Source organism: Melospiza georgiana, chromosome 4 (genome assembly GCF_028018845.1).
Source record: "Melospiza georgiana isolate bMelGeo1 chromosome 4, bMelGeo1.pri, whole genome shotgun sequence".
Classification (NCBI taxonomy): domain Eukaryota; kingdom Metazoa; phylum Chordata; class Aves; order Passeriformes; family Passerellidae; genus Melospiza; species Melospiza georgiana.
In genome coordinates, this window is record NC_080433.1 from 49,027,538 (window position 1) to 49,051,756 (window position 24,219).

General features: G+C 35.3%; 1 protein-coding gene across 2 annotated transcripts in view; it reads right to left on the reverse strand.

Annotated features, from left to right (window-relative positions):
* Positions 1-721: 721 nt before the first annotated feature.
* Positions 722-24,219, reverse strand: part of MON2 (MON2 homolog, regulator of endosome-to-Golgi trafficking) — a 65,152-nt gene continuing 41,654 nt past the window's right edge. The window contains exons 23-35 of one of the 2 annotated variants that reach the window (XM_058022155.1): positions 23,384-23,546; positions 22,572-22,865; positions 21,642-21,840; positions 19,682-20,310; positions 16,618-16,761; positions 16,076-16,093; positions 15,689-15,817; positions 13,538-13,728; positions 6,746-6,806; positions 5,398-5,521; positions 4,430-4,637; positions 3,080-3,162; positions 722-1,227 (exon numbers count right to left, since the gene is read on the reverse strand). In XM_058022155.1, coding sequence (XP_057878138.1) covers positions 1,064-1,227; positions 3,080-3,162; positions 4,430-4,637; positions 5,398-5,521; positions 6,746-6,806; positions 13,538-13,728; positions 15,689-15,817; positions 16,076-16,093; positions 16,618-16,761; positions 19,682-20,310; positions 21,642-21,840; positions 22,572-22,865; positions 23,384-23,546 — 2,407 coding nt within the window. In that variant the 3' untranslated portion in view covers positions 722-1,063. The remainder of the gene's footprint in view (positions 1,228-3,079; positions 3,163-4,429; positions 4,638-5,397; positions 5,522-6,745; positions 6,807-13,537; positions 13,729-15,688; positions 15,818-16,075; positions 16,094-16,617; positions 16,762-19,681; positions 20,311-21,641; positions 21,841-22,571; positions 22,866-23,383; positions 23,547-24,219) is intronic. The other variant, XM_058022156.1, reaches the window with a different exon arrangement.

Sequence of the window (24,219 nt, forward strand, 5' to 3'; positions counted from 1 at the left end):
TGAAAAGACACTTAAAATTATTGAGCAAAATATCACAGCCAAGTATTTTAGGTATTTGAACTTGCCTTTTCTGGGTCATGATTCAAAGACTGATACTTGCCAAGAAGGTCAAACAAAGCTAACAACCCTCAAATATGTTTGTTTTATTTTTAAAGCAAGGCTGCAACTGCAAAAATGGATAGAGTTAAGTAGAACAAAAATCTTGAAACAAATTTATTATGAAGTGAGGTATGGTAGTGTTGAAGTGCTACAGTGGATTTGTGCATATTCAAACTTATTTCAGGTCAACTACTCTGAAATTTGAGATCAGCAGACTGTGACTGCTTGTTTCAATCTTTTGTTATATGACCCTTTGCAGATGTCCAATGGCCACAAGGAAGATACATTCAATTAAGCAAAAACTAACATGATCAGATATGAATGAGCATATCTGGCAATTTAGAAGGCAAACTGTAAGTAAAAATGCAAGCATACAACTTATTCATAATAAATACATTTTCAAGCATTTGACATTATCAATATTTTTAAAAGAATTTAAATAATAAATGCAACTATTTTATACATAACTGTACCATTTATTATACACACAAGTATATCAGTTCCCTTTGTTTACAAAGGCTGGTTACAGATATATGGAATGTTACAGTACCATCTTGCATAAAATTTTAGTACAATTCGTACTTCAAAAAAGGGTGCAAAACACCAGCCTAATAAATCTGACTGAATTGAAATATTTTTAATTACATCATTAACACATACACAACAAGCTGTACATAAGCCCACTTTTCAATCACCACTTCAAGATACTGTAGCAAGTACATTAGATTATAAATGATTCCAACTAGTCAATTAAATTTATTAAAGGTTTGCACTGCTACTCACTCTGGAACCTTTGAGATAAAGCCTGTATTCACGACTTACTGAGCTCTTGTTAGTACAGTTAAGAGGCAGTCAGCACTGGTTGCCAAAGTACTAGTCACAAGAGATTTCCTCAGAGAAACTTCACCCAGGAGCAAACATTTTTGGATATTCCCTTCAAGAATAAAAAAGAAGTTTTATGGGGTCAAGACTCTCCATTCTGTACCTTGGCTGCTGGTGGATGCATGAAGTCCTTAAAGGGAACCAGTGCCTCCTTCAAAGCAGAGCACACTTCTGAGGATGAGCAGGTGATACATTCTACTAAAGTCGGGTACAAGGCAATAACTTGTGCCCATGTGCTAGAATCAACTGCAGGGAAGAAAGAACAGATTGAGTCACTTACCACTGTCCAAATACTGACAACAGATTTTTTTCCAATACCTTCTAGGAAATGGCAGATTCACAGCATGCCTAAACATAGGTACTTAATGCTGTACTATGGCATCCACGCAGGGCAATCGGACATGGACCAGGATTTCTGCAGGAAAATGTTTGTTTTTTCAGCTGCAGCCAGAGGCCATATGGGATAATATCCTTAAAGTAGTGCTACACACCTGTGTTTCTACATATGAGTCCTTCAGTGTGTCTTTGGGATGAAGAACTGACAAATTTAAGATAATACTTCAATCTGTAATACATGTGTTTTCTGCCTGCTTTTCTCAGCTATTGACAGAAAATTGAACTGGATGCAGATTTCACTTTTGGAAAATTGTCAGCAGTGAGACTTTCTATTGACTTCAGATAATTTCAGAATACAAGAGCTATAGAAAGCAAAAGTAAAAAACACTGGACAAAGACAAAAAAAAAAAAATGGTAAAGTTTTGTTCGTCCAACAAGTAAAATTAAACATTGTAGCATGATTCTTATTATAATGTCACTTCCTTGGTTATTTCTGTTTTAGCTCTGCTTTCAAAAGAGAACAAACCCCAATTCAGACATTAATAATTACCTTAAATAAATAAAATTATTAAAAGGTAGACGTGAGAGTGAAGTGATTCTGCAATTTGTCCAGTAGTTCTCTTTCTAAGAAAGTGTGGGAGGTTTGGCAAGCACTACTGCATATGGACAAGGGGAAGAATGTCTCTCATTGCAGGAAGAGAGATGTGGGGAACAGTCCAGCTGATTCAGCTTCTCTGCTTCTCTAAGAGGAAGACCCACCAGAGCAGCACTTCAGTGCTTCAGGGTTAGCCAAAAGGCTTTCTGCATCCTGGCACAGTTCTACCTGCACACTTTGGCCATGAAACCTTGGAAACCACATCATCATAACTCAGTGATTATACAAATGAGGCGCTGCCTCTTTCTAGAAACCCACCTGCCTGTGTTTTTCTGGAAAGGCTGGCTTGTTTGTTTGTTTGGGAATTTATAAAGGTTGGTTTTTTTCTGTTCCTCCTAATATCAAAAGCAGAGAGGTAGAGGGAAATGTTGTATACACAATTCTGACAGAATTTGAGAGTCCACTACAATGGACTTAACCAAGACTCATGATTAAGTTTCCTTCCAAGAACTCTACACAAATACCAGAGGTGCAGCTTACAGGAGGAACAGGATAGCTAATTATAAATGAAGTCTTTCATTAGATTCAGCCATTTAAATAAATCTGTCAAACATTTAGTCAGGCATCCTAAGCTCAGTCCAGGGGACAGAAAATAATAGTGCAGGAAGAGAGGGAAAAGCAAGACCATGAGTGTAAGTATCTACCAGCCTGTCCATGCATTTAACTTGTATACCCCTTTAACTGCAGAGTGCACTCATGTGTACATGATCCGTAACAACCTAAAAAGGTATCATGAGAAGGAAAAAAGGATCTATCCAGGCTTCATATTTTTAAGAATTCCATTAATATTTTATGGAACAAGGTTTTTTCTTTGTTTTCAGAAGACACTGAACTTTATCTAATAAAGGACACCATAAATTGACATTTTCTCTTTTATTGAACATATACTTTTATGTCCTTATACTTTTAGTCATACTGGAAAAACTTTGTGGGGTTTCTTGCCATCTACCTGTCACCTACATATACAAAGAATTACAGAATACTGACTCTTACAGAGTATACTTTTTTTTTCAAATTTCTGTGAACACTACTAAAAGAAATAAATCCATCTTTGGGGCAGATATAATGTTACCTTGTTTGGAACAATGTTATTTAACAGTAACTTACCATTTTCAGGTTGAGTCTTTTTAAGTGAATCTATGAGAGTACTGACAGCTTTTAAAACAAATATGATTTCTGTTACTTGCTGCCTACAAAAGAAAAAAATGCAAACAGTCAACTACTCGTTTTTGTTTCAAGATTGTACATTTTATAGAAAAAGTTTCCCACTATTATTGCTGTTGTCTCATCTAGGACAGCTTTAACTTTGATACTGGAAACAGTAACACCATACAAATCTCAATCTGAAAATACTTGTTGGAATCCTGGATGCTGAGAATTTTAAACTTTCTGTGCTTAAAGGCACAGACCCACAAGAGAACACTGCATTTGACCTCAGGCTGTGAAGAAGGCTTCCAGAATTGATTGATAGTGCTGGGATTACGGGTATGTAGTTGATAAGAAGCATGTAATACCACAGGGTGGAAAATTTAAGAGTTTGCTATTTTAGAATATAGAAATAAATATGAAGCAAGATGGAGGTTTTACGGTGGAGGCAGGTTATTCTTCTTTACCTTCTTCTTCTTCTTCATGGGTTTGGGTGTAATTGGACAGAAAAGTCTGCATTGTGGGCTTCCAGGGATCAGTTATTGGGTTAAAAGGGAAAATAATCTAGGTGTCAGTTCTTAATTGGATAGTTTAGCTTTAAAAGACCTTGTAACAAGAGATAGTTAGCCATTTTGTGCTTGCTAATGAAACACTGCTGAACTCATGGTTGTGAGAGTGTTTCACTGACAAGAAATAATAAACACTTGAGTCTGAATGTGAACTACTGTCTGAAGTGCCTTCAATCCAGACCCAGAGAAATCAATACACTCCTATCAAAATACATGATAAGGCTAACAAAGATAATCAATTTCCACACTCATGATCAAAACCTTCAGAAGTGAAGTGAATTTCAAGTAAATTCCCATTTTAAAGAATTTCCTAGTTTTCTGATCTAATTGTTCTATTTCAAGAACAATTACTTGAGTAATGATTCTCAATATTGCTGTCTGGATATTTCATTTTGGCGGAGATTCTACTCACCTTTTAATTCAGAAACTACAAATAGCTCTAATGGGAATAAAAGGAAATCAGATTTCAGAAATATAATGCTAGAGATATCAGAAATATTGTTTCAGTGACTGAAACCCGTTTAACAGCACAGAATATGGCCATTGTTACTTGGAGTTTTTTTAAAAAAAACAGGGTACCAGCATTTTTTTTGAGATATCTTCCCCTAAACATTTCCCTGCCTTTTAAATTTCATTCTCTCCTAGCCCCCTCATTTTTTTCATGACTAAGTGATATGTGAATGCAAACTTCTCCTCATAAAGTCCTGGTAATACCTTTATTTTCTAAAGACAATGCCCATACCGTGGAAGAGGACATTTCCCACTCAATCTCTCATCTTCTATGTAGCGATGCAATACATCTTGTGACCTTTTCAAGAGCACAGAAAGTGCCATTCTAGAGATGTAGCCTTCTTGAGGAGTTGTGACTTTATTACTGAATGAAAACTGGAGCAGTGTTTCAAAACACACCTTAGAAAACTCTTCTCTCATTCGAATATCTATTTCGGCTTCTGTCAAAGTAAAATGATGCATTTCAATTGTGCATTGTGCATGATGCTGCATTTCAATCTGCTCATTACATGCTGAGAAAAGGTTATCACTCTAGTATTAAAAATATTAACAGTGATAAGAACAAATATTAAGAATATATTCTAAGAAAAAAAGACTGTGCAAAAATCACAATAGTTCTGAACATAAGAGATGAATTATGACACATTCTCAGTAACATATCACATACCTGACATTAATTAAAAATACATTAAATAATTTTAAAACAGCAAACATTCCTACATCATAAATAGTCATATTTGGAACGGTACAATTCAAGTCTTTTTCTATGTAATGGCTTATGTTCACTTTTTTCATCTTTCCAAAAACCCCTACAAATGTTTTTTCTTAAAGACAGAGAAGGTATCTGGCTGGGTACACCATATAGTTACACTAGGGTCATTTAGGTTTTAAGAACAGGATGTCTGTCTTACAATTGTCTGAAATTATTATTAGAACTGGCACAAAGGAAAATAAACTATGTAGAAAGTAACACAAGTTCAATATGATACTGTCCAAGCTGTAATGAAGCAATTTTTTAAAAATTGCAAGGAAAGCTTGGCAACTTCCACAAAATATAATTTCTTTAAGAAGTTGGATATCAAACAGTCTGTACTGAATACATGCCAGGGAACTTCAAGCCTTTATCATAAGCACACTGAACATTTTAATTATTTCCTAGTAGATTTAAACACTGTAATTTTTGTCATTGAGGTATCATACCTGTAAAGGAGGATGACTGAGAATGTATTGAGCCTTTATTGAGCATAGTCATTATCTGACCAACAAATTCCTTAGGAATAAAATTAGCATATGGCAGTATCTCTGTGCTGATAAGCTGCACCACCTAAAATAAATTACATATATTTATATAGGTTTTCTAAATACTGTAAATCTAGTATGAAGAAACAGTTAACAGGAGAGAAAGGCCTAATTAGACTTCACAAAATCTTCTATTGCTAGCATTGAAAATTTGCAGATATGTCCTAAAGTGTGGTCTTGCATGGGACATTAAACTTGAAATAAAAACCTTTCCCCTGCCACTTTGGCCAAAGTTTCTGATCAGATTTCAAATGACATTTGAAGTACATTCTTCAAGTCAAATGCATGGTTTTGAAAAGAGAAGATTTAACATCAGGAATCTCTCTCCCTCCACCCCACTTCAATATCCTCTCTCTGACATTAACCCACATACCCATCCCTGATAATGTGATATCTGCAAAGCAGAACAAGTGTGTTAATTATCTAAACCAGCTTAAGGCAGTACATTTGAACAGAAATACTCTCTATCCTTGTCTTGGTGCTCCCATTCGGGAACAAAATAGGTTTAGATCTCCATAAATTAATGCATTAGATTTGGGGGTTCTGCTCGCTGCAAGCAGAACCACTCTCACTTTTCATCCATATAAATTTGTGTTCCAGCCACCCCTCTGGAAAGATGATGGGTGATGAAACCACAGATACTGCCGTGTCTTCTCTTTTGCTTTGTATCCCTAATCTCTGTTGTGCCACATTTTTTGTCCTGGAGTGAAAGGAGAGAAGTCCCTCCTTATTTCAGGTATCATCTTCTCCTAATTTTCTTCAGCCTTATACAACCAAACATACAGTAATCTCTGTGCTGTACAAACTACACATAGCTTCTTCATTTATGCCAAAGCTTGTTTTTGCTGACCACGCCCTCAACACAGAAAGCATTCATTTCAGGTTTAATTCTCAGCTTTCTCTGTGGTCTACAATTACCAGCGTAAATGCTCAGCAATAACATTAATAAATAAGGATACATAATAAGCTAGAGTCAGAAATGCATTTTGGTTTAGCCAGTCTATCCTGTTTTGAAGTTGAGATGACAAGAAATACTTTTTGGCATCCCACTTCCTACTTTTTGCATCACCCTGAAGCAGCTGAATTCTGGACCTATGAATTTCCTGTCTTGTTTTCAAAAATGAAAACAGCATCACAGAAAAAGTAATGAAACAGTAACTTTTCAAGAAATTATTTCAGAACAAAATGCAACTTGTGTATGTCACAAATTTGTTAATCTTAACAGCATTATTTGTTTTAGGCTCCTTACCTCAACATCAATACTCTCATTCTTCTGAAATTCTTGAATTGAGAGATTATCAGGAGGTGTACTAAAAATAAACACACTACGTTACACTTTAAATTTACAACATAAGGAGATAAGTGTGGGAAAGTGCATTACATTTACAGTTATTACATGCATCAAGTTGGTACTATTGTATGGTAATGATTAATGATCACAAGGTCAGGTTGGATGGGGGCTTTAAGCAACCTAGTCTTTTCTCTCATGATGACAAAAATACTTTTGAGTTCCAATGGTACATCTTTAAATTTTTTTTAATTTTACATTTTCTTCTATATTAATGAAACATTTTTCATTAATGGGGTATTACCATGTCTTTTTCCCCTGCTAACAGAAATGATGCATTTGTTCTCATTTTAATGAATTTTATAAAAAGAAAAAGCCATTTTATAAACAATAGTTTTGAAGAAATTTAGAACTTTTCTGACTTCTTCCATTATATATATATATATATATGAATTTGTTTTCAGATGAAATGTCCAGAAATGATTCAACAGACCCTGTGCTGGGTAGTTCAGAGCTAAGCAGAGGCTCACAGGCAAGGCAGCTGCCCAGGGTAGGACTGTGGACCTGTGCCAATCTGTCCTCATAAGAGTACTCATCCGGGCCTGTTTCCTCTGTCCCACTGCCAATTTTAATGAAAGTTTAAAAACATTGAAGGTTTTGAAATCTCAAAAATTCAAATCTGATTAGTTTAGCTGACAGACATTTTGTTTTGCGTGATTTTTTTTCTTCCAGGGCCCCTGTATGTTGCTGACAAAGATTTTTCTAAGATAGGCTTTTTCCCCATCTTCTGAATACTCTGCATAACATACTGAAGATCAGTCTTCACATCTACAGCTAAATTTCAGTTTTGACAACTAGGAATGTTTTATGTATGCACCAATGTTTCTGCTTAAAAAACAAATATATCTCTGCTCTTCAAAGAGACTTTATGCAGATAAAGTCTGGATCACTTTATCTATGAAACAGACATGTGTTACATGTATGAATAAAAGAATAAAATATTGAAATATTGTATTTATTACTGGGTTGTGTATTAGGGAGTCAGGAAGTTTGGAATTTTATGTTGAAATCATAGAATAGAATAAAATATTAAGTAGCTGTTCAATCAGTACCTTTTCTAACACACAAAGCTGTTAAGTATGCAAAACCTTTTGATAATAATTTAAGTTATTATAATGCATAGAAATGCAGGTCATGTTGAAATACATGGGAAGATTTCAGACTGACACTTTCCAATTTACGACTCACTCTCTGAGCTGAGGTTTACTTAAAGAGGTGTTCAGGCTTTTCTGCCCAGTCATCCATACCTGATCTACCTTACCTACTAAAGATTATGATACATATTTGTTCATGTAGCAAATTATTCCCAAGTAAATAGATTTTTGTCTGTGCAGACACACCTATTTGGGGGCCAAATGCTTTGCTGTTCTGGCACAACGTATCCAAACCATACTGGAGGGTCAGGAGCCAGAAAAGATATGAGTGTGATGCAGCAACTTCCCTCAGAGAGGAAAGACCTCCCAGCCCCTGCCCACTGAACAGGGAGGGCTTCAGAGCCAAGAGCAAAGACCTAACAAGCACCCAGAGCCCTGCTGTGCACAGCACTGTGCTCAGAAGCATCTTTTGGGAAAGTATTGATTTAATTCCCTCATGTGAGCATAGACTTCTGCTCTAATAAATTATATATATACACACACACACATATTTGGTGAATTTTATTGTATATAATGGCATGACATGCCTCTATGAAAGCCTCTGGGAAAGAAGAACATTATGAAGTAATAAACATACCAGCCTCTTACTGGAAGACAATTTTGTGTAAATTATGTTATATGAAATGTATTAATTTTAAATGTCGTCTTGATTTATGACAAAAATCAAGATTATTGAGTCACCTCAACTGTAGTTTGCTCTAATTTTTTTTTTTTAAAGCTGAAACTTCTGGCTTAGAAAGCACTAATGCTGTGACAGTAACATTTTCCTTTTTCATTTACCTGGGCTCTCCTGGCTATATTTGAAATTTCTTGTTGTACAAAGCTGCAGAGAGAATTTCTGCTGTGCTTTGTACTTTTTAAACATCATTGAGTATCACCTCTCATTTAAGCTCCATAGCTGGCTTGAAATTCTGTTCCTATCCAAAAGACAGAGGTGGAACCCTATTTTAAATACAGCTACTCACAGAGCTTTAGGGGTTTAAGGGTTCAAACTACAGTGGCCTCTTGTCTAATCAATGCCAACTCAGTTTCAATGCCAGGAGCAATATTAGACTATCTACATTTATGATTCCTAGGACCACGGTGACTAGAAGAGTTACGAGTTATTTGAAACATTTTTCTGATCTATTGGTTAAAAATTTAGAACATCAGTGAAATAATTTCATTTTCCTCCCCAATGCTCAGCCAGGTAGAAACTTGGAGAACATACATACAAAAATAAGGCCATGTGCACTGGCATATTTTAATGTAAACTAAGGGAAAAAAACCTAATCAAATCTGTTATGCAGTGTTGCTGGGAAGACTGACTGCATTAAGGCTTTTGTAAGTCTTACAGAGATGCAGATGTTTCATATTTAGAACCATCCCAGCAGTCCTAAATCAGGCTTGTAGAATAAAGATTTGAAGACGAGATACAAAAGGAAGCCATTTACCTAGCTTTGCATATAGCCTGGACAGACAACAGCACAGAACATCTAGAACATTTAATAGTGGAAAATGTGGAGTATGAAAATGTATCAAGACTGAAGGAAGAAAAGGAAGGGGGATTTTGTGACATAACATTCCAGTTTCATTGAAACAAAGAGCCTAGGAAAAATTACAGAACGCCAGCATATGAAAGTGGATTTTCAGTTCTAACCATATTCAGGTCTAACTGCATATATCTAACTATTCCTGTCACAAGGGGTGACATGTTAGAGGATGCTAAAAATCCAGATAATGCAGTAATGGGGTTACTCTGTCTCGCTGTCAGCCTCTTAGGGGGTCAACTGAACTTCATTTCCCCAATTCTTTGTGCTTTGAAACCTTTTCAATCCATGCTGGTCTTAGTGAGATTTGTACACTCCTGCACCTAACTTAATAACCTTTCTGTCCTGTGTGACACATTTGCAAGTTGGAAAGCCACCAGAGATGACCTGACTCACAGCTGCAGTAAAGCCATTTGACAGGTTCAGCAGGGTTACTAAAGCCAATTCAAATTTACAAGTCACAAATCTAACTAAAACCACTCTCCTCTTCTCAACTGTGGCTTGGTTAATTGATTTGGTGTTATGGACAAAAATGCAAGTAGTTCCATAATTTTAAAAAACACAAGTCATTGTTAATATAAATAAATAGGAAACACAACAAAACCAGTTCTATACCACCTAGCTGTCCTTAAATAAAGGATTAATATGGATTGTTGGAAAGTACATTCTCACTGCCTTCCCTTGCAACCTGAAGGATGACATGCATGTCAACTCAGCAATAAATTTTAGCTGTTATTTTCAAAACAGTGAATAGATTCTCTCAAATTACCCGGGAATAAGGCCCCACTATGACTAGTGTATGTTTTCTATTAGAATTACAAAAAAAAAAAAAAAAAAAAGAAAGCACGCACTAAATTTGAAAATTCTGAATTCAACTTCCTTACAAGTGGAACAACCACAAATTTAAGAGACTAAGTAAACTGCATTTATAAACCACTAGAAGACACAATTTAGCAAATTTCAAACCAAAAAGGACAGGTTGCTTTACTTGCCAAGGGTAGTCTCATAGCATCTTGCACAGAGTGCAGAAAGATTTTAGCAGAGGAAATCAGAAGAGAATTACCTCAATGGGGGGAACTTCCACAGCTATCTCTAGAGCCCTCCTTGCATCACAGCAAGAGAGATATGCCTCAGTAGCAATATGGGGAGGAGGAGGAGAACGAGGAGGACGAAGAAAAGGAAAAGTGACTGCTATTACTAATTGTCCTGACTAGTGGCATGAGGAAGATGCATTCCCTTTTCAGCTTTAATGTTTTTTAGGAGCACAAGGCTCAGGCTGATAGAAAGAACAGAAAATCAATCAATCTATCTATCTATCTATCTACCTACCTACCTACCTACCCTAAAGATACCAAGGGACAAGGCCCTAACTGTATGCAGGACAACCATACACTTGGAAGGTAAACTGCTGTTTAGAAAAAGATGAGCATTAGGGAGGTAAAAAAAAAACAACCCCAGACATTCTGTAGCCACACAAAATACAACTACATAAGCAAAATTAATCTACTCAAAAGAAGCCTGGAAAGCATAATGATAGTGGCCATTAATTACACTAACAGGTCAAATTATCTTGCTGTAGCCATGTGGTTCTACAATATACCAGCCTATTTTTAGTGCTTTAAATTAATTTAAACTTTAAAGTTTTAAGTGAAAAAAAGGTTTCCTACACTTTCCTAAAGACACCTTTAGTTAGGATGAAAAAATTTTCTCTAAAACACATTTTGTATTTTAAATTATAGTATACACTCTGGTTGCTAAAGAGGCAAAACCAGACTTAAGTCAAGACAGACATCATAAGGCATCATAAAAATTAACACAAGTACTATTTTTTCTTCTAACTCCAGACAGTATTTGTCCATACATGATAAATGACAAAAGGTATTAGAATTAACATAAAGAGTAATAGTTTCTAGCAAGCAACACATTAAGATGAAATTTCTACATTCGAAATAATATTCAAGTAAAGTATAAATCGCTCACTGTAAATTAAACATATTTGTTATAGACAAACAGATTTGGCCAAAAAGTCATGCAGATGATCATGGATTATCCTGAATTACACTAAAGAGCTGGAATAATTTTGCTTCCCTGAATTTATGACCAATTAATACCAGGAAGCTGTAGCAGTACTAGTCTTGTTCAGCTAAGAATATGCAAAACAGAAATGTTTAATTTGCTTTGCAAATATCTAGGAAAAATTAAATTACAATAAATAGTAATATGTATTTCCAAAGCAACTTTTAAGTGAACATATGCTCTTCTACAATAACATGAAAAACCTTCATCTGAATTCTGATCACCCAACAGTGATATAGATTATAGAGTGTTAACTGACGTGGACTGCCTGTCTCAGAATGGAAGCAAGAATACTAACTCCTAACTCACGCTGAAAAGAAAACCAAGCAAGATACTGCAAGGATTATTTTACATTAAAGAGGTAGTGAAGCATAAAATAAAAACTTGGATGACTGAAGTGCCTTTTATGCCATCATGGATGACCTTTTCTATTTTAAGGTCCTCCTACTTCATAGAATTTTTTTCAAGGAAATGCAAAAACAACAGGAAAGGTTTTTCACCTGATTGCCTTCCTATCGATGGGAATACTATTGATGATATTCCAAACCCATTCATTATTATGCATTTCCACTAGTGACACGTGTGTCTCTAAAGTAAATTTTCTTTTTTTTTTTTTTGTTTGCTTGTTTGTTTTGGGCAAGCTGGTATTTATCCATCATTAGTAAATACAGCTGTGTTTGGTTGCTGACTTTTGTGTGTTTCAAAATTAAACACACAGCATATTAGTGTAAGGCACTGAAGAACCTTACTGTTTTCTGTTCAAAAGAAAGATTTATTTGTAACTGAAAATATTTTTCATGTTCCACCTTGTTTTTTATTCTAAAATACCATCAGATATATTTAAACTACTCCTAAAAGATGCTTGTCCACAGATGTTTACAGAAGATGGAAATTCCATACCACTCCTAAGCAATTATCTAAAATACCTTACCTTCCTTAGAGTAAAAGATTCTCTTAGTGTCTAACCTAGAAAATCTTTGCTGTACTGAAACAAGTTTTTACCCATTGCCAAGGGACAAAAAAATTCTTCTCTGAAGCAAGCTTTTATTATATTCTGAAAATTTACAATGTTTTGCTAATGTTGTAGTCTTTTATTTGAACAAATAGATCAAAGGCTGGGCTGGATGGGGATCTGAGCAACCTGGTCTAGTAGAGGGTGTCCTGCCCATGGCAGGCTGTCTGGAACTAGATGATCTTTAAGAGCCTTTCCAACTCAAACCATTCTATGATTCTGTGATTAAACTGTCTCTGATCATTACTATTTTTCACTTCTGGACTTTCTCAGCCTGCCCGTTGTAGACTGAGACTGTGTTTCATTCTTGAGAGGAATCTGTCCATCTTTATAGTCTTAAATATGACTATTTAACTACACTTTTCAAAGAGTATCTTCAATAAAGTGTGGTTAATTATTAAGGTGCAGTCAATTTATGTTAGGTAGAAACAAATATAACTATGGGCTTCTAAGTGAACAGCAGTGTACTAAATAATTTTCAAAAATTCACAGTAAGTGGAGTATTTCAAGATGGAACTCAGGACAAATACATATAGTTAATGCTGTTAATTAGAAAAAATACCATTGCAACTCTGTTCAAAGTGAAGAAAGGAACAAATTGTGTACATATCAGCAACTCTATCAAATCTAGAACAAACATCCTTGGAGTTCATACAGAGCTCCCTGTCCTGTTCAGAAAGACTATGCCATATATTGAGAGTTCAGCTGAGCTCTTTCTTGCTCTTACACTTCACCTTTTGATTGAAGCTTTTTGTATTACTTTCTAAAAATAGAGCTTTTTGAAGTAGGAAGATTGGTTACCTCTTCTCCATCATTCAATTAAAATAATTTTCATATATCAAATAGCTCTACTGTCACGTATAGTGAACAAATTACTTGTGAATATTTTCCTTTAAAAATAAAAAAAGAAAGTTGCGTTTACCTTTTTGTAAATAAAAAGTCTTCAAAAGTATTTGCTAGCTCTGGCCACATACTGTCAAATTTTCCAGAAGATGCATGCTGCCTTGCAACAGGCAGTCCAATGGAGAGAACTTTGAGAAGAGAGGACACAGCTAGCTTCCATGTGCTTTCAGAAGGACATGAGTACTTCAGACTAAGAGGCATTCTAAGGGTCTGCAAAATGAAAGTCAAAACGAAATTTATAGTTGCTCAGACAAATCTAAGATGACAGCAAGTTTCTGCACAAGGTCTTGGAGAACACTGTCATGGATGGCAATACACAATCCCTACCTTTTCTGCTAGTATATGAGATGGCCTTTTACAAATGCAATTCTGAAGATAATTTATCGTATTTATCATATATATGCTGGCTAAAGCACAGGTCTGTAGCCAAGTACAAGGTTAGAAGTCAGAATTGATCCATTATCATTTACACTACAAAATCACATACTAATTTTCTTTTTCTGTATTGCCATCCACCATTTCTGCTAGTCTGCCAAATGGGCTTTCCTAACACATAAGAGACTGCAGGCAGTCTGTTATCACAAATGTATTCTGGAGAATTCAGTCCCTACAAAGCCATCCCAAGTGCTTCCACAGTAAAGAAAAGGAGCCTCATTGCATTTAAATTTTTCCTAGTAAAGTTGAACTTTAAACAGTGGAACACAAACACCGGAAGAAATCTGGTCATTATTGACTGTTAAACCACATGAATTTTGAACGTAAGAACAGTTAGTGAAATTCTAAGATAAAGGCTACAATACAACTCAAATTTAAAGCAGATGAAAGTACAGCAAATTTTAAGTACTTTAGATGGAAAGTCATCTTCAGTATCTATAAAACAAAGTCATTAATAAATTTTTTTAATTAGGCATATGAACTATTTACAGGTATATGCATTCTTTTTAGTATTGTTAGTCAAACTTTAGAACCTGATAGTAAGTTTTTGGTTTTCTTGGAAAACCAATTATTTACTTGACATTTCAAATACATAGTGACTAAATTCAGGTACTGTATGTGTGCCTCCCATGCCTTTAGTGCAGTCTCCGAGCTGAGGAAAGCAAAAGGAGCAAAGACTCACTCTGACTCCCACAAGGGAGTCAATTATAATTAACTCTCTATGGCAAAAAATCATGACAGCTAGACTCTAACCCTAGAAATAAACAAAACTTTTTTTTCTGCTGCTTTTGGTCATATGTGTCCAATCTAATTCCAAAATCAACATGGGCTTTAGAAACATGAAAAATAAATTTAAAAGCATTTTCATATATCACAATAGATCCTATTGTTATCAACTGCAAATGTTATAAAAAAGTGATATTTCTATCAGTTCCACCAACCCCATTAAAACAGAAGTGGAAAACAACTATTTAACTTTGAAACACAAATATTTCATTCAAAACAGATTTCAAATAATATCACCTGGTTTAAACACATTCAGGTTTCTAAATTTCTATACAGGAAAATCCTGATGTCAGCCAAGTCATTGCAAACAAGCCACGTCAGACACATTCTTATTTTCCAGACTTCTGGAAAATATTACTTCCATTATTTACTAAAATTTTTTGCTGAAATTGAATGGTCAAAAAAAAGTGAAGCGTTTGACAATTTCACTTTAAAGGTATATTAGCTATTATGTATTGTAAGGTGTATATAGGTATATGTAAGGTACATGTATTATTAGGTAACATTTCAGAGATGCATTGACACATGAAGTCATTCAAAGCTAATCAAAAGTAACAGAGCATACATCCCCAAAGTTTTTATGCCAGTCTACAGAAACTGGGCTTTGGTCTTCAATGCCATATTTACTAAGGCACCTACTTACCACACCCAGGTGCATAACACTTTCAAAGATGAACATTTTGGGGCCTAACACGTTTGTTAATTTTTATCATAACATTGAAATACTGATGCTGACATTAACCAGCTAAGAACAGTACAAATAGACTAATAAATAGCCTTTCAGCTTCCAAATAAATTATTCCCTGCTGCTCATCTTCATAAAATACCAATCTGTTTACTACAGCTTGAAGCTTCCCAGGAAGTGTTTGTCGACACTAGCTGAAAATAAAACTTGTGATTTTCAGTATAAGCTCATTAAATTCAGAGCACATGCAGGTCAAACTTTTACCTTAATAATGTTCTGAAGAACCTTCTCTGTTACCACAGCTTTGTGGCAAGCTGTCTTTTGGTATAAGTCCACCACAACTTCCAATGATCTCTCTGCAAATGGTACGTAATTCAATGCCACCCACTCCGCCTAGGAAAAGGAATTAGTAAATTATGTGTGAAAACATATTAATTAAGGAACAGAAAGTGTATGTTTTGCACTGAACTCTCCGTTTAATGCATGCAAGGTTTGCTAAGAATATGGTCCAAGCCACAAAACTGCAAATACAACATAGTCTGGCTATGAAAATGTACTCTACATTGAAGTAAAGTACATTTAAATAGGAGAAATGTTGCAGTCTAAGCAAGACAACTACATTAGAACAATCTTTAAGGAAATTTAACTCACCGGTGCAAATAGTTGTATCTAGTGTGATTCCATTGTGTTGCAGGACAAACAGAATAAGAAGAATTAATACATACATAATAGTTACCTCTTTGATTACACTGAATCAGATGCTCATGCTTAGTGAACAGCAGTGAACACAGATAATAAGAATTACTGAACACGTTCCATTTCTTTACAGCACGTGCAATTCAAAAATCTGAAGCTTGAGGGAATTTTCTCCATTCAAAATTATCATGCCTCTGTGTTTAATTTAGTATCTCTTGTAGGACAAATTATTTTAGATTAATTCATGTACAAATTCAGACACATTTGTCTGGTGTCCAAGCCAGACCTTTCCTACATGAAGGAATATGAAGTACAAAAGCAAAGAAAAATGCAAAGGGAGTAAAAGAAGATAACAAAAGCATTTAGGAAAAACTTATTACACAACATGCAGTTAAATTTTTACAGTTTGAACAAATGCATCTTGCTGCACAACCTATATCTGAAGCTGAATTGGATTAACCAGCCAAGTGAAACGAGTGAGATTTCTAATTAATTACCTGATTATACTTTGCATTTGCAATGTGCTTTGTTTCCAACTGTCCATACTGTGGAGGCTTGCAGGAAAATTCTACAAAGGCCAGTAGTTGGTCAAAGATTGCAGGATACATTATCTGCATACCTTCTGAGCCCACACATATAGCCTTTATCAAAAGAAAATAAAAGAAGTTTAATATATATTTCTTGAGTTTTTGCTCTAACACTTTGTGCATCAGTACAAAGAACTCCTACAGAAAACTCCCCATATAAGACTATGCAAGAGTCTTGCTGTATGAAAGATTGTGTGTAGTTCCAATTGTTTAAGGAAATTAAATTTTGTTACTTTACTGAAATAAATAAAGTTGCAAGACACCTGGGCATATATAGTTCAGTAAATACAGCTATCTCATCCAATAAAAGATAACTTTTCTTCACTCTGCTTTGACTTGTCAGTGAAATAAAGCCTTATATAAGTCTTGTATCAGCCACATCTTCTTTAAGTTCTACTTCAACAAACATTTAAATCTCAGAAGCAAATGATAGAAGGCTTCAAAAAGTAGTTGAAAAAGTGTCTTATAGAGAGGAATAGAAACAAAATGAGAATTATGTGGTTTGGCATAGCTAAAACTCATAATCTTGCTTTAAAATGGAAAACATTTCAAGAACAGTGTACTTACGCTACCAAAAAACCTCAACCCCCCTATACTACAGCAGTAAAAGACTAGAAGACAAGTTCTAATGAGAAATAAAAAGAACAAAGAAGAAACCAAAGTGTGTAAAATGGGCTCAGCATATGGAAGCCCGAAAAGAGATGCAAAGCTCCCTTCCATTCCCATGTTCTTGAGTTGCAATAGTGTCCTGTCCTTTGTTAGTGGAATAACATTACAAAATATATTTATTAAACTAGTCAGGGTTCAGTCTGAAAAATGTTAGGTTTTTTTCATGCTATTCAAACTGCAAAGCTATTCCACAACTTCACGGAAAATCAGAAGTGACCCAAGTTTTTCTGTATCAGCAAAGAACCTGACCCTACACACAAATACAGAGAAAAGTTTTGTTTCAAAGATTGCAAATATTTACTTCTTTAATGCTTTCTGTGTGTACTCCTGAGAGTATCAATTGATTTCAAGAGAGGAAGAAGATACTGTGGCCTAAAGCAAAACCATCTGACTCACGGCCTTTGCTTCACATCAGCACTGGCTGGCTGCCCTGCCATGTGAACTGTACTGTGTTTATACAGCCAAGAGGAGCAATCACACAACTTCACAGAACTTACTGATATCCAAAAACACATTAATGTTTTTAGGAACTTCAGTGCTGTTGTGTTAGTAACATAACTACAGGTGGGATAGGAGGTTTGAGGTACCATCTTATGGAAGTCTGTATTTGCAAAAGCTTGTTGTAACTGCCATGGTAACCCATGGAAACTGGCAGTGGGGAAGGGGAGATGTCTCACTTTCGCATGTAGAGTTATGGCTTTGGTTACTGTTTAGAAACCTTCAGCTAAAACATCTTGACAAGAACAAGAGTATAATAATGTGCAGTTTTTCCCCATGTTAAAAACTTTGGTAACACCTTCTTTGAAAAGCCCTAATGCCTGCAGCCTTTGGAAACTAAGATCATCTGGATATGAAGACCAAAAACCAGAAAAATCTGAAATAAATAAATGGACTGATCAAATGGGAAAAAACTGGATTTGGGTTAGACTGACTTGCTGGAAAAGGGAGGGTAAAGGGGACTGACTGGAAAAGGCTGAAAATGTAGACATGACTGGTTTTAAAACCTCACGTTATTTACACACCCACATACAAAACTGAGATTCAAGACCAACTTCTATCCAAGCAAACTGAATTGAAATTTAAACAAAATAATTCACTCCATAGCATTTTCATGGCAGGGGTGGTTGGAACTAGATGATCTTTAAGGTTCCTTCCAAGTCAAGCTTTTTTATGATGCTATTCTTATACCTCTGTTTTCAAAATACATGAATGAATATTTGTTAAAACCATCAGCTAAAGGGATGGCTGCAAGGTAATTATTCTACCTTGCTTGCATATGTTTGAGATTAATCACCTCACACTAAGCAAAAGAGAAAACAAGACACTGAATTGCTGCTCATTTGTCAGCCACCATGTGTTTCATGAGCTAAATGGGGCAGGATTCTGACAGCAGCCAGGGGGATACATGGCCACATAGTTAAGCAAAGTAACATGAAATCCCAAAGGGAATGAAGTCAGGTCATGTGGACATTTTAATTCTGGCACTTCCCAAGTAAGTTTGTGGGAGCTCTTTTTTTCGGGGTGGGGGGGGCGCTATTATTAAGCACTACTATTAAAGTAGTGCTTAATATAAATGCATTATTTAATTCATTATCAACTCTGCTTCTTTTGAATAAATAAGTTTTGTGAATGAGCACTGAATTTTGCAAGGAGATATGCTACAACTGCAAAAAAAAAGAAACAAGCAGCATTATTTTCTTTTTTTTGGCTTTCAGAGAAAGAGCACTCTCATTTGTTGTTTATAGATTTACTTGCAGGAAGGGTGCTCTTTGAGCATGAGTTCTATAGTAAGAATTTCTTAAGCAGAGATGCAGTATTTTCCTTAAATATCTGATTATTAAGAGTCCAGAACATAGGTAATCTGCCAGAGAACCTTCTATATTTTACGCTTTGTGTAAACTGTAAGTTCTCATAATTGCTGTTCTTTCTAGACTGTTCATGGCAGCACCTGGACATCATGTGGGACACATGTTTGTGGGACTGCTCCTCCATCTCCATGTACAGACCTTCAGTATCAACAGTACTTCAATGTTAGATGGACACATAAATGTCTACAAATACAGCACAACACTTAAGGTACTTCTGCAATCAAGCAAAAGCACATTTCATAAAGATTACACCATTCCTTTCAATGCAGAGCATCTATTCTGCAGCAAGAATGGAGATCTGATTGTTGAAATACAACACACTGTGCAATTATTTATAATTTTTTAAATCATGTTTAAATCACCCCACTATAGTTCTATAGAGTAGAAGTAGCACACACTGTAGTTTACCTTTCACACACTAGAAGTTGCATCATTACCTTTTGTAAAACATCTAAAGCTGTAAGCACTGCTTCCTGTAAACTTGTCAGAACTGCTTCAGTGTAAGATGGAAGGATGAAAGGGGAAGCATCTGAACTGATTGGAACTGAAACAGCGCCGTGCAAAATGACACCGAGCTTTTGGAGATCATCCATGCTGAAACCAGTTTTGATGTGTTGGTAAAGAGCTGGGAATATTTGAATTAAAGCTGTAAGAAAAGGCTGGCTGGGAATGAAAGTCAATTTATCACAAGTAATTGGAGGCCTTGTACTTTCTGATCCAATCCTATACCAGCTGTTCCAGGCTGCCCACCAAAGATTCAAATCTTCAATCTCATCTGTTATTACAGGAGGTTCAGATCCATTATATCTTCCTATTCTTTCTCCTATGGAGTCAGTTCTCATGAATGATCTGCCAAGACTAGTGGCAGTAGTTGTCCCTACCACCAAAGGTACAGAAACATTGATGGCAGGTGGTGTCTCAGGCTTCTCAGAGTCTCGAACAGGAGAAACAATTTGCAGGATTTCCTGGAAGCTTTTCAGAGCAGCCAAGGAAACTTCATTATTTTTGCTAAGTGCTGCTGACTGGATGTGATCAAGAAGAACATCCCAGGCTTGGGAAAAGTCTCCTATTTAAAAAAAGAGGACAGAAAAAATCAATTTGGAACTTGCTTCCTATTCCCATTCCCACCCACCCTGCCTCTCTAAAATGCTGCTCATGTACATGTTAGTCCAATACACAGAAATTTCAAGAGATTAGGTGGCCACTTGAATGACTTTTATACCAGTTCAACCATAAGCTGAAAGAATGAATGTGACAGAGAAACATATAAATATGGAGAATGAAACAATATACCTATGTTCTTGCTAAATTTGCTAGCAAAAAAATCACATACCACATCCCATACCAGTAAAATACATTTTATTCATTCAGTATAGTAAGCCAGATTTATTCTTAAATATACCAGATGCCTGTTGATTTCAAGAAGGGTTAAACCCACACAACGAATTAAGGGTCAAATTAATGCAATTACTCATGCAATGCATTTATAAAGAATTGATTTTAAAATGCTCAAATAATTGTACTGTGGAAAGATTTCATTAGACGCATTTGAGTTTTTCATTAAATTTAGCCTTAACCTTCAATTTTCTATATTACTAATTACAGGGTTTGAATAATTAAAGTAGTTCTAATTTTTTTATTCAGTTTTAACTCAAGTTTAATATAGCCTAAATTCTACCATATTTCTGCAAATGACTGATACACTTACTAGCTATTAATATGTTGATACCTGTATCACAAATGACCAAAATGAAATACAACTTCTATCCAGTTAATATACATTAACTGCATACTATAGGATGCTGAAGGTAAAATAATCTAATGAGAACTTTTCTTTATAAGCTATACAGTCTCTATTCCTTTTGCACTTTTTCCATGTAGAAATTACCAAGCTATTGTAAAATATTACTACATACAGCTGAACAATGAAAATGTTCAATACTCCACTGACTTTACAGGTAAATTCTCTTTGTGTTCTCAGAGTACAGTTAAATTTGACACACTGATACCACAGAAGAGATCCATGCAAGTGTTGCATTCCCTTAGACAGATAAAAAGAAAAGCATGTTCTGACAAGAACAAAAAAAAGACAAAGTATTACTGTTATCAGTCTACTATAATTTAAAGCTATTTAGCACCCAGAATTGGGACTGAATTGTGACTACTGAGATTTAATCTCAAATACCATGATACAGAAGAGGAAATCTGTAGTGACAATTTTTGGCTCTATGAAGCATGAATTAATAACTCCATAATTTTCATAACTTTTGAGGTGACACAACAAAAACCATTTTTGAGCTAAGATTGAGCTAAGCATCTTGCCCAGTACATTAGGTGAAAAGATCATACAAAAGAAGAGAGTTTATCATTGTGTCTTTTAATATCTATAAATTTTACCTAGAGGCTGCAGTAAGTATCTCCTAGTGTTAAATATCCTTGCAACTCCAGCCAGTGTTAACACCCATGTCTCAGCCCACTGTTTCTCAGCTGTATCCCTTGAATGATGAATGAGAATGTTGCCTCCTCCTGATTCAATCTTCTCTTTGTCAGCTGTTGTAGAAGATTCTCGAACCCTATCCAACAGGTGAAATAAAACCTGTAACAGCCAGAAAAAAAAGAGGAAAAATGCAACTTTTCAAATAGCATGGCTGCATTCATAGTAAACCAACAAATTCTTTCATTATCCTTTCTGTCACTATGTCACCCTGAAAATTCCCTTGTTCTAAATAGTCACCACAGCAGTCAAGATTAACAATCAGTCAACTGACTTGAGAAAGGCTGGAAATAAGACACACAAACCTACCAAGAACAGTGTCATCACCAGGAGAATGCTAAAACCAGTGGATCTCAGATGCTTCACAGGTACAACAGGCAGGTTCAAATATAGCCCAAAGTTTCCATAAAGCACAACAAACATGACCATGACTTAGAACACAGCATTCTGATAGATCCAAAACAGAATGCAAAGCAAGGCTCTAGCTAATACCAGATCAACCCTGTCACATGACCCTCAAACTTCTCCATTTTCACACAAAAGATAAGTCATTCTTGTACTAAGGACACTATCTTTTTATCAAACTCCTGAGTAAAAAATAAATTATTAGGATATTAAAATTGTGTTTTAGAAGAGGCTTTAAAGGCCAGAGAAGACAAAGTACAAAAAACATTCCCAAAACCCAAGAGATTAGATTTCTGCCATCTTATGTAATCTTTTAAAAGTCTTAATAAATTATCTAAATGATGTGGTTATTAAATGGTAAATAGTTATTGGTTAATAAAATGCAAATGCTCTTTACAAAACCTTCAGAGGAAGCTTACACATCATACCTTCCATATTACGGTGTGCCACGTGGAATGTTGCAGCAAAGTTCCATGAGCACCAATAGTAGAAAACAACGTCTGCCCAGCGCTCTTTCTAACTGCAGGTCGGGGATCCACACACAGCTCTCCAAGTTTGGCATACAGGCATAACCAAAGACAGTCAAATGGTGATGCAGGATGGAAAGGTCTGTTCAGCAACACCCCCTTTTCTTCTGCCTGTTTCTGCAACACTGCTTCTTCTTTGTTTAGCTCCTTTTCAATTATTTCACCTCTTTGGAAAAAATAATCTGAAATATTCCACTACAAAATAAATAAGACATATGGTGTTGTACAATAAAAAATAGGGTAATGCTTTAATGTTCATGAAATAAATTGTCTCTTATTTTCACAAAGTATTTTGCAAAGTACATCGAGATATTAATTTCCCTACACTAGTGAAATAAGATCAGCACATAAATTTTGCAAGGTCCAAAAATTACTCTTCTTTCTCAGCTTTTAGGTTCCTGTTATGACGAATGAACTCATCGTTTTAATATATTTTTTGTAAAAAAATGTATTAAAAATGAGATAATGATGAACATGCTTACAATTGCAATGTTATTTCTTTTAGTAAGGCAGGAATCATGGAGATTAAAGGTAAGATGTGCTCACTCAATTTACCTACAATTCCAAATGACAGCATGGGAGTTCAGTAAGAACCCAAAAAGCTACTTTATGGTTTTCATTTGTATAACTGGCTACAGAAAAGTTTTCATTAAAAAAGAAAAGCAAAAATGAAAGCCTGAAGCAGCATCACTGTAGGTTAATAAAAAACTCACCAGCAAACCAATTGAAGTTAAGCTAATATTTAGCTCTTGATTGTGAAGTCCAAAGCTTCCTGCAACTTCAACAACTATCTGCAGACAAGTACATGGCATGGTAGGAAGGAAGTCGGTCACAACCAGCTGAAGACACTGGAATGCAGTCCGTATTAAGGACTCTCTTAAAAAAACAAAATGAAAACAAAGCACACACACATACTCATTTCACATTTCTTCAACAGCATGGAAATATGTTGAATACAGTACCTCAGGAAACAGCATTATTAAATACAAAAAGAAAAAAATGAAATTAATGTTTCTGAGAAGAATTTGCACCACTTTAAATGGGGTTTTTGAGATATAATTTTAAGTTGAAGCTTAAAACTCTGACGAAGTAGTTTAGTCCATGTTAACTACCTAGGGAGTTGGAAGTCTAGACTTTTAGACTTTCCAGTGGTCCTTAGCTAACTTTACATAGTGAAGTCCACTTCTCTGTTTTAGAGTTCTAAGTCTTGTTAGTTCAAATGTTTTCAAACATTAGAAAAAAGCCACAATGGAAAAATCAAAAAAACCCAAGCTTAATTTAGGCATGATAATCTTCCAAAGAGCAAGCTGTTCTGAAGAGTTTCTCATATCAGCAGTTACAAATTACTTCAAGTATACCAAACAGGTGGGCAAAATTTGTTTTTATTTATTAGGAAAGATGCACACTAATATAATCGTAGTTTTACTTGCTTCAATACTACATTATATCAGACAAAAACTTTTCAAAGTATATACCCTTAAACAGATCCTTAATAATTACTTGGCCTTCAGAATTTGATTCTGAATACAAACATAAAAATATAGTACAG